Source organism: Cyprinodon variegatus, unplaced genomic scaffold, assembly GCF_000732505.1.
Source record: "Cyprinodon variegatus isolate N-32 unplaced genomic scaffold, C_variegatus-1.0 Scaffold947, whole genome shotgun sequence".
NCBI classification, from domain to species: domain Eukaryota; kingdom Metazoa; phylum Chordata; class Actinopteri; order Cyprinodontiformes; family Cyprinodontidae; genus Cyprinodon; species Cyprinodon variegatus.
In genome coordinates this window covers 277,823-288,788 of record NW_015151400.1, presented here as the reverse complement: position 1 = coordinate 288,788, position 10,966 = coordinate 277,823, and the positions used below count along the sequence as shown (strand labels likewise).

The window sequence follows — 10,966 nt, the reverse complement described above, 5'->3', positions numbered from 1 at the left end:
GGTACTTTCACTTCACTTCCATACAGAAAGCCCATATTCTTATCTTCAGCTACCACAGTATTCATGTCAGATTAAATAATACTACTTATACTTCAGCAATAGTATCAAGTTGTTACTTTACTGTATCTCTTATACTATATCCGTTGGTTGTGCTGTTCTTTTTACATCTAATGGTAATGATGCAGACTGAAGATGTTTTATTGTTATCTCCCTTTTATCTTCTCTTTCTTTCATCTTTTCTCCTTTTTTCTCTTCTTCCTAACCTGTTCTACTTACATTGCAGTGTCCGTATAATTGGTAATAGTCACTGCATGAATTATACTAAAGCTTTTTATATGCATAAATCAAGGAGAACACTCTGGCGATAGGTGTACTGCTACACTTGTGAAAGCAAAATCTGTTGGGCTCTTTTTGGCATCAAGACAATTATTCTTATTACCACATTGCCAGACAGGACACTGTAAAAAGAAAAAAAAAAAAGAAATACCAAACAGACAGAAAATAACTATGGAGAGCAGAACCCTGACAGTTGGTGTGCAGTTATCCTCTGCACTTTCCAGTTTTTTTTGAGGGGTTCTTTGTCCATGAGCTCACTGTTGATTTAAAACCTAACCCTGCTGTAAATTTCTCCACCAGTTTCTCCCTGACATGTATGGAGCATTGTTTATTCTTCATGATGCCGTTTGTTCACTGATGTTCTCTAACAAACCTTTGAAGTCTTTCAGAACAGATTTATTTACACTGGGATTAAATTACATAGAGGTGGCTTTTTGTTTACACTGTAGATGACTTCTGGTAGCAATTGGGTAGGTGTTAGGAGGATGTTTAGAAATGCATGATACACTATTCAGATTTATATTTGTTTCAGAAACCATACCATATTTTCTTTCTTCTACTTTGAGTTTAAGTGGTACAAATACTATTTAATGTCCTATATTGGGTCCATAAGTTAAAACATGTTCTGTTTCCTTTTTCATTACTAAATACGTCTGAGATATCCATCTATCTTCCTTTAAATATTTATGCCATGAAAAGAGACCAATCTTTTTGAAATCTAAATAAAATATAAAATAGATCCATAAAAAAGTGATCTAGGAGCAAATATCACATTTCCATGGCTCTATGTGTAACTGGTCAAAGAGTTTGATGCATTAAGTCAAATATGTCCACATTGCAATTACTAAATGAATACAAAGATCCTTGCCATAATATTTATCAAGGGATTTAACTGTTTTATACTGAAATTGTGTCATTATCTTTTTAACAGGTGTCCAAAGGAAATGTCACCTCATGTTGCCGCAGTGACCAAACTCTGTCTGAAGTTCATGACCTATGACCCTAACTACAACTATGATGATAGCGAGGAAGATGAGGACAGCATGGACATAGAGGACAGAGCTGATGAAGGTATGTGGCTCTGATCTGCTGTTTTCTTTACGTAGAACTTGGGGATAAAAAGAAAATAAATCATTTTTTTTACTTTTTAATGCTGTAAATTCAGCTTTTTTTTTTCACTGTTGTTGTCAAAATAGTACAAAAAAGTTCTCACTGCTCCTCTCAAAGTAGAGAAATGTCTGTTTCTGTTTGAAGTTCTCATGACAAAAACTCTGAATTACATTTCTCAGTTTAGCCAGCTTATAATTATCATATTGATTTAAGAATTTCATAAACCTTAAAGGTAATTTATAAAGGCATCCTAAACCATTTCAGAATCAGATGATGAGTACAGTGATGATGATGACATGAGCTGGAAGGTTCGCCGCTCCGCCATCAAGTGTCTAGAGGCCCTGATCAGCACACGCAGAGACCTCCTGCTCTCCTTCTACTCCTCCATCTGCCCAGCTTTGCTGGCCCGATTCAAGGAGCGTGAGGAGAACGTAAGGGCTGACGTCTTTGCTGCTTTTTCCACCCTCTTGAGGCAAACGCGTGGTGGTTCAGGTCATCACGGCGTCATCACTGCTTGTTCGGAGCCAGGGACGGGCCGCGAGGAAGAACCAGCGGTTGCTTTGCTGAAGAAACAGGTGCCCTTAAGTGTAAAGTAAAAATATATTGTATAGCATTTTTTTTTAGGAATCCAAATAATTAATGATAGCATCAATGAGTTTACTTTTGTTTTAAGCCTTTTTACTCACCTTTACCAAGGATGCAAGTTAACTCTTTGTATCAAAAGCAAATGATTCAAATATTTTTTGCCAACCTTATGAAAAAGCAACATATTTAAGCTTCCAGGCAGGAAAGGAAACTTGCATCTAGCAACTAGAATCCAGTTGTTTGGTATTCATTTTTATGTGTCTATCTGTGTTCAGATTCCAGGGATTGTGAAGTCTCTCCATAAACAGCTGAAGGAAAAGAGCCTTAAATCTCGACAGGGCTGCTTCTGTCTTCTAACGGAGCTCGCTCACACGGCTCCTGGATCCCTGGAAGATCACATTCCCGCCCTTTTACCTGGTACACATGCACAGGGATATCCACAAAATACCCTTATTTCTGTGGTATCCTCAGGAAGTTAAAGCTTTCTTCTGCTTGTCTCTACTTTTCAAACTGACATAATCTCTGTCCTTCTCTTTAGCTTTAATTATCTCTTCTTCCTTTGTGTTTCTTTTCCTTCATCTCTTTCCTTCTCTCCATCCTTTCCTCCAGGTGTTGTTTTTTCTCTGACAGACAAGTCCACCTCTTCCACCTTGAGGATCGATGCTCTCTCTTTCCTCCACATTCTCCTCATCTCTCACCCTCCTCAAGCTTTTCAGCCACACATGCAGGTTCTTCAAACCTCCTTTAATATGCCCTGTTGACTTTAAAGCAGTATATAGAATATTGCTTTTTTGTGGGGGGTGATGAATTTATATCAGAACTATTTCAAAACATGTTTAAAACATGATTTTAATCATGCTTGAAATCCCACCATAAAGTGTCTGTTGGTTAATTTTACACTGTTGCAGTAAAATGATAAGTTCTCTAACAGAGAAGATATTTTCCAGTCATATGAAGGTTTTCATGCTTATCTACTCTATCGTTCCTACAGGTCCTGCTACCTGCAGTTTTAACATGTGTTGAGGACACTTTCTATAAGATCACCTCAGAGGCTTTGCTGGTCACTCAGCAGCTTGTCAAAGTGATGAGGCCGCAGGGACAGGAGGCAAAGTCTGGAGGATTTGACCCTAAACCTTTCATCAAGGAGGTACCTTTCATTCTTTTTCTTTTTTTAATAAAGGTATAGTGGAGGGTGTTCTTTTTATGGGGGGATAATTAAAATAAGTGGTCCTCCTAATTGTCAGTCATTCTGGTGATATGTTTATGTAAGGCCATACTATGTGCTTGTCTCCATTTCCCTTACCTGTGGTGAGTCTGACATAGTCGAATAATTGCAAATCTACTTTTGGAAAGTAAGGTTGTATGAGCTATGCAAACAGCAACTTTTAAACAGAGCATGCATAAGGAGAAATAGGCTTGTGCATGCTCTTTCGCTCGTTTAATAGGCGTTCCCTCTCAGAAGCGGGTACAGGGTTGGGCATGTGTAGTTTTTTTTTTAAACAGTGGAGAGGGTGGTTCTTTTCAAAAATTTATTAAAATAATCCACTATACCTTTAAGCTTTTTAAATGATTGCCCCCTTGGGCTTTTGTTTTTGTAGCACTAGAGAAACAGTTTGAGTTTACAAGAAAGCTGTAAAACAAACAAAGTGGGACTTTAAAAACTATGTTTTTGATACAGCTCTCGATATATATTAGCAAGCAGCTTTTTACAGAAATCTCCACTGCTTCTGTGTTTTCCCTCAATTTATTGGATTCTAATGTACTCTAGTCATACTAAGCTGGGAAGGCCTTTTATTTGTGTTTAGGAGAAAATAGGGTCCTGCTTCCTCCACGTATCATATATATTGGGTTTTTTCCATGCAGGCTTTTTTTTGCCATTTCAGAGATTGTTTGCCTTTAGTGAATAAGCCTGTTGTTGTTTACATTGTTTTGTTCCAATTTATTTTTTTCTCCCTGTTTTTGCTCTTTCATTTATTTGTCTTGGATCAGCTGTTGTTTGGCTCCACACGCGTTTTATTTTGTCACCTGTTCTTCATTAAAATCTTCCTTCCTGCAGGTGTTTTCAGTTACAATGAAGAGGCTCAAAGCAACAGACATCGACCAGGAAGTGAAGGAGAGAGCTATTTCCTGTATGGGTCACATGGTGTGCCATCTTGGTGACCACTTGGGGTCTGAGCTGCAGGGAGTCTTGCTGATCTTTTTGGACAGGTTAAAAAATGAGATAACAAGACTGACAGCTGTTAAGACCCTCACTCTCATCACTGCATCTCCATTAAAGGTTCATTAGAAGACTTTTAAAATAAAGTTTTCACAATTAAAACCTTGGCCCTGTCCTTAAATAAAAATAATTAAACCCCTTTTTTCCTCAGATTGACCTGACATCCATTCTTTTGGAAGCTCTGTCTGTGTTGGGGTCTTTCTTGCGGAAGAACCAGCGTGCTCTTAAACTAAGCACATTAGGGTGTCTCATGGCTCTGGTCAGCCATCACGCTGCCAGCATCAAGCCAGCAGCTCTGGACCCTGTGCTGAGTGAGATCCCCCCTCTGGTGGATGAGAGCGACATGCATGTATCACAGGTACTCACACTCTGATGTGCTTATAAAAAGGAAAATTGGAATGATTTACTGTAAATAATTTTTTTTAAACAGACAAATAAAAGGTTGTAACAGTAGTAATATAATGAGATAAACTCTCTTTATTGTCACTGCTACCCAGGCTGCCCCAGCAGCAGAATTTTCATTGATTTCCCAGCTTTATTTTGTGATTTCACATCAAACAACATTTTGACCACCTGAATAATAGTTTGAGGACTTCAACCAACCTTTAAGGTATACTATTCTTAGTAGCAGATATTGCACCAAAAAAAAAAAAAATATATATAAAAAAAAATAAAAACTTCTAAACACTGATATTGAGATGACTGATTGTAAACTTTAAACATTTCAAATATTAACCATCATAGACCTGGAACAGCTCGAAATAAGCTTAATGTTAAAATTCAAAGTGCCTTTCTTTTCCAACTCACACTTGGGAGACAAAGTGTTCAAACATTGCCTAAAATATTGGTATGGAACGCATAAAATCTTGCACTCTTATTTATTGCAGTCATATGATAAAAATAAAAAAGGTTAATTTCATTTTCCATGATTGGACACTCAACTCCTCATCCTGAAAAAAGAAAGAAGAACATTCTGGAAATGTTCTAAAAAAGAAAAACTGAAATATCACGTGGTCATAAGTATTCAGACCCTTTGCCCAGTATTGAGTAGAAGCATCCTTTTTTTTTAATACTGCCATTAGAATTGTTTTTTTTTTCTTTTTTTTTTAAACAAACAAAATGACACCACTCTAATAGTAAAGCCACCTTTTTTTCAGCCTTGTGTGTCATTTAGTTCCAACATGTATTGCGCTGCTGCCATGACAATAACAAGTTGTATTGGGCAGCTGATGGGCAGTGGCCTGTTGTCTTCATACACTCTGCCTGGAAATAAAGCCTGAAACTTAAATATTGGTCTCAACAGCCAAACTCTATGCAGAGCTTCTGGAGTCTGAGGAGAGGTTTCTGTTGGGCTGCTCTGCCAAAAAGCCTCTGATGGATGGTTATCTGGGAAGAAGATAGTTCAGCAGATAGAAGTATTTTACTTGTTTTTTTAAGATATCATGTTGTGTGCACAACCAGGTTGTGTTTATATAATTTACAATATATTTTTAATGACTGCCTCATGGTGAAGATGGAGAGGTGCAGGTTGGTTTCCTTTTTGATTAAATGTTCCATTCACTAGAAACTGTCTCCTGCCTGTTCAGGTGTCCATTACCTTGCTGACTTGTATGGCCAAAGCCTGTCCCTCCTCTCTGGCAAAGATCAGCTCCTCTGTTCTGCCGGGAGTCTTCAAGCTCATCCACTCTCCAATGCTGCAGGGCGGTGCACTTCTGGCCATACTGGATTTCCTTCAGGCCCTGGTGTCGAGTAAGGCTACTAATCTGGGCTACAGGTAGGATGGAGTCCTAAACTGTCCTAGCATCCTAATGTTTCTGTATTCGGGGAAATGCAGATGGGTTTGGAAAATCGTTCAAGAGCAATAACTGCTAGAAGTTTGTTACTACAAATTCTTTTGACCCTTGAATGTTTAGAATTGCAGATAATAATCTCGTAGTTTTGGGGCTGATGTTGCAATTAGCGATATATTTCAGCCAGCTCCATAAAATTACAATCATGCTAAAATGCTTGTCCCTCAGGCTGGTAAACAGCTGTTATTTCATCAGAGCACAAGAAAACCTTCCAATTACAATGTCAAAATCCCCTAAGCTGATTAGAAACTATTACAGTATATATATTACAGAAAATAAAAACAGTGAAACTCAATCAGAGCTTCCCTCACGTCACTAGTCCAGACAAAATTGTGTCTCCAGTGTGTGGATCGCACTCTTGAGTCAAAACTGAGTCAGACCAGCTTTGTTGTTTTGAGGAATCAATAATGATGTGATTAGTGTTTTCCAGGGGAACTCCGCAAATTCTGCTGATAAAGATCGCTTCACTAATTACAGGCAGTAATACTCAGGCTGGTAAAACTGATCTGTAATGCCTTATGTGACTCTGCAGGAACTTTGTCAAAATGAAGGCTGTCCCAGGCTGATGCATGGAGAACATTAACCGGTGCCAAAACTGATAAATGACCTGACTGTAAAATATCCTAACCTTAAACCTGCCACAGTTGTTGGCTTCATATGGTGGCGAGGAACCTGATCTGCTTGTTGGAGAGTTCCAGCGTCTTTCAGGGGACATTTTCTGTGATATGAGGATGGCATGTCAGATGTCATCAGAGGCTCTGTTATTACAGGACAGCAACAGTTTCTGTTTGGGCAACACAAAAATGTGGAACTTATTTCCTCAAAGTGACATAGAAAGTATAGATTAAAAAAAGTCTCTCATGTGTACTGAAAAAAAATAAGAAATCCTGAAAAGGGCCAAGTTGAGAAATTCAGCTTTCCATACATGTATTAAAGCCATCCTTCTACTTAAAGACTTAAGCCATAATGAAAAGAAAGTCATGAAAAACCACTTGCAAGCTTAAAATGATTCGGTCTATACCTGGTTCTATACTCAAAACAAAAGAAAAATTTACACATGATTATTGTTTATTACCGTACTCAAAAAATTAGGGACAATTAAAAAAAACTATGTCAATTATAGGTTGTATTTTGAATCCAGTATACCCCATGATAATAAAAAAAAAGGTATATACATCCATCTTTACAGTGAGGAAAATATATAAATAAGTATTTGAACAAACTGCTATTTTGCAAGTTCTTCCAATTAGAAATCACGGAGGGGTCTGACATTCTTATTGTAGGAGCATGTCCACTGTGGGAGACATAATTTAAAGTAAAATCCAGAAATCACAGTATATATATATTTTTTATATTTATTTGTATGATACAGTTGCAAATAAGTATTTTAACACCTGTCTATCAGCTAGAATTCTAAAGACCTGTTAGTCTGCCTTCAAAAAGTCCACCTCTACTTCATTTATTATCCTAAATTAGATACACCTGTTTGAGGTCGTTAGCTGCATATGGACACCTGTCCACCCCATATACAATCAGTAACAATCCAACTACTGACATGGCCAAGACCAAAGAGCTGTCCAAAGACACTAAAGATACAATTGTACACCTCCGCAAGGCTGGAAAGGGCTATCGGGATAGTGCCAAGCAGCTTGATGAAAAAAAGGTCTGCTTTGAAATGAAAAGAGCTGGGACCACCGTTTCCGAAAGTTACTGTTGGTAATACACTGAGACGTCATGGTTTCAAATTATGCATAGCACGGGAGGTTCCCCTGCTTAAACCAGCACATGTCAAGGCATGTCTTAAGTTTGCCAATGACCAAGGAGTCATGGGAGAAAGTCATGTGGTCAGATGAGACCAAAATAGAACTTTCTGGTCATAATTCCACTAACCATGTTTGTAGGTAGGAGAATAATGAGTACCATACCAAGAACACCATTCCTATTGTGAAGCACGGGGGTGGTAGCATCATGCATTGGAAGTATTTCTCTGCGGATGGGACAGGCCGACTGCACTGCATTAAGGAGAGGATAACCGGGGGCATGTACTGTATTGCTAGATTTTGGGGAACAACCTCCTTACCAGCCTAACTTCAAATGTTGAGCAGATGGAAATGTATGCATAGAGTTTCTGTTTGTGCAACAAAGAAAACGCAGCAGAATTCTTTCAAATGACATCAATCAGGATTAGAAAAAAAATACATTCCTGGATTTAGGAGCAACATGACTAAGGTTGGGTTAGAAACTTGCAATCCAGCTTTTCATGGCAAACCTTTAATGTATAATCAAGTCAATGATCAGGCTGTTCCCTGTTCTATTCCAGGGGTCTTACAGCTAGATACCTCTGCTCTATTCTGTTACAGAAATATTCTGAAATGATTCGAAGATCATGGTCATGGCGTAAAGAAAGTAGACCTACTTAGAGGCTTAAGGCCATACGGTGAATAAAATGACAAAAAGGGGCCCAGGTTGTTCTTCCGCTAAACATCATCTTCCATCACCCCACCAAAACCATGCCTGACGATGATAGTTTAAAGGAAATATTAGTCCTGATAAGCTGTCTGCTTTCCATGAAACATGCTTGTTCACATTATGATCAAGGATCTCTGGTGCTGTCTCATCTGTTAGATGACCACTGGTCCAGAGGTCTTGTACTTTGTTTAGACACATCTATACAGTTTATTTATACTATATTTTTTTTTTTTTTTACTGTAACAGAACTGTTGAGTTTAACATTGAACTGTGAATTTCCAAATAATGTTTAATTAATTAATCTTTCCAGAATGGGCAGGCAGTAACACACTGTATCGATCTCTGTCAAAGATATGTTTATACTTGAAATGAACACTTGAAATCAAAGCCAAATAGATAATGTATAAGACATCACTGTTTCTGTTATGTCTTAATATTTAAAACCCAAGGATTTAAAGGCATATTTTTCTTATTTATCATAACCCTGAAAATCACAAATAGATAACAAACGGTCAAGAATTTTGTCTAGTAACCAAAATCAGTTCTTATCATTTGCAATGATTTTTGATGTACGAAAAAAATACGGAGCTTAATGGGCATTTTCTGATCCCTTTTATTTCCTTTAACACCTGTATATAAAACAGACTCCTTTCCTTCTCTTTCTTCTTATTTCCACATCTTCCTCTCTAACAGTCAGTTGGTGAAGTCTCTTATGGAGCCATTTCAAAGCTCTAAGTCCTCTGCTGAGATCCTGCACAGACAGTCGTACCACTCTGTGGCTCGCTGTGTGGCTGCTCTTTCCTCTGCTTCACCAAAAGACACGGCTGGCTCTGTAACCAGCCTAATACAACAGGTGTGTGACTGTTATGTGCATGCACATGCCAGCATATTTATAAAGGACCTTTCACAGAAAATCCAATCAAATCTATATTTGATTTTCTGCTGCACTTATTAAAAACATGTAGATATTTCACAACACAGTTTCCTTGCTTTCATTACCTTAAAGCTGGTTTGTCCAGAGTTATTGTCGAATTAATTTGCTGTTACTGTTGTGTGGAAATGTGCTTACTTCTACTTGCATGGATGGATCTGTGCAGTAGCTGCAGCCCTCCTTTCCCTTTTGTGTGCTGACAAAACCCATTTCACACTTGTTACCTCCACATAAAATCCTGGAGGGAGAAAGTCAGTGTCTTACCTCTTAAATTTAATGCGACCAAAATTGAGTGCCTCTGCAATTTGAAAATTGTTATGTTTTTTAAAAGTTGCGATTATATTGCCAATGCCCAGCACAACCATAAGATATGAAAAGGTTTGAGAAGGTAGGACATTTTTTTTAATGTTTATATAAAGAAAAAATACCTTTTTTCTCTTACCTCTTTGTTTATAAAGAAGGCATTTTATGTATACCTTTCTCATATACCAGAGACTCTTTTCTGTTATTATGGATGTTAAGAGTATGTATCCTGAGTGTGTGCCTTATTAAAGTCTTTCTTCCTCTTCCTTCAGGTGAAAAATTCCAGCTCTCCGGAGTCGGCTCGTGTCCTGGCTCTTTTGTGTCTGGGTGAGGTGGGGAGGAACAGCAGTCTGGGAGGGAGTAAGGAGGTTCAGGGGGTCATTTTAGAGGCCCTTTCCTCAACCAATGAAGAGGTAAGACAAAGAAACACTTGAGGTGGTTTATACATCTTAACGAGATCAGATGCTGGTGGAGATTCTCAGTCTTCTATGTCATAGTCATTCCAAAAAGAGTTAAAAAACAATTTTCAATTAAAAAAGGTTCCTTGATGTGAAGCGAAACATTTTTAAACTTGGAAACAAGGTGCAGTGGATTTTTTATTTTATTTACTTTTTTGGAATGAGATCAGATAAATGGAATAAACAAGTATCTTGTTCTTTATTCTACGGACTAGCTATGTCACTCCATATTTTGCTTTTTGAGTGTACTGCCTCATCTTTAAGTAAAGGCCATTTGTCAAAACCCTTAGAAATAAACATGTTTATTTAAGCTTTTGACAAAATGTACCTTGTACTCCTCATTTCAATCCTCTTCCACAATGAGCTCACATATTCTGACAAAACACAGATATTTAGAAAAATTACCCCTCAGAAGAGCTCTATCACTACTTCTCTTTTAACCCCAACTGCATTTCCTACATACATACACTGATTTCCTTCATAAATGGTGAGGCTACATCCTTTCTGTTTTTACAGATAAAGACAGCAGCCTCCTGCGCATTAGGAGGCATGGCAGTCGGCTCTTTGAATGAGTTTCTTCCCTTCATGCTGAAAGAGATCTCAGCTCAGCCAAGAAGGCAATACCTCCTGCTCCATTCCCTGAAAGAGGTCATCAGGTGGGATTTCCAAGCACCATATGCAATTAACTTCTCTTATTTATTTATTT

The 10,966-nt window shown here is 38.0% G+C and overlaps 1 protein-coding gene across 1 annotated transcript in view; it reads left to right on the top strand.

The window, feature by feature from the left end:
• The window catches only part of LOC107100233 (cullin-associated NEDD8-dissociated protein 1-like), a 21,972-nt gene that overhangs the window by 7,079 nt on the left and 3,927 nt on the right, over nucleotides 1–10,966 (top strand). Inside the window, exons 8-18 of the mRNA XM_015398647.1 lie at nucleotides 1,268–1,407; nucleotides 1,711–2,021; nucleotides 2,307–2,448; nucleotides 2,641–2,759; nucleotides 3,023–3,178; nucleotides 4,088–4,309; nucleotides 4,401–4,607; nucleotides 5,836–6,023; nucleotides 9,262–9,421; nucleotides 10,075–10,215; nucleotides 10,777–10,916. Coding sequence (XP_015254133.1) covers nucleotides 1,268–1,407; nucleotides 1,711–2,021; nucleotides 2,307–2,448; nucleotides 2,641–2,759; nucleotides 3,023–3,178; nucleotides 4,088–4,309; nucleotides 4,401–4,607; nucleotides 5,836–6,023; nucleotides 9,262–9,421; nucleotides 10,075–10,215; nucleotides 10,777–10,916 — 1,926 coding nt within the window. The remainder of the gene's footprint in view (nucleotides 1–1,267; nucleotides 1,408–1,710; nucleotides 2,022–2,306; nucleotides 2,449–2,640; nucleotides 2,760–3,022; nucleotides 3,179–4,087; nucleotides 4,310–4,400; nucleotides 4,608–5,835; nucleotides 6,024–9,261; nucleotides 9,422–10,074; nucleotides 10,216–10,776; nucleotides 10,917–10,966) is intronic.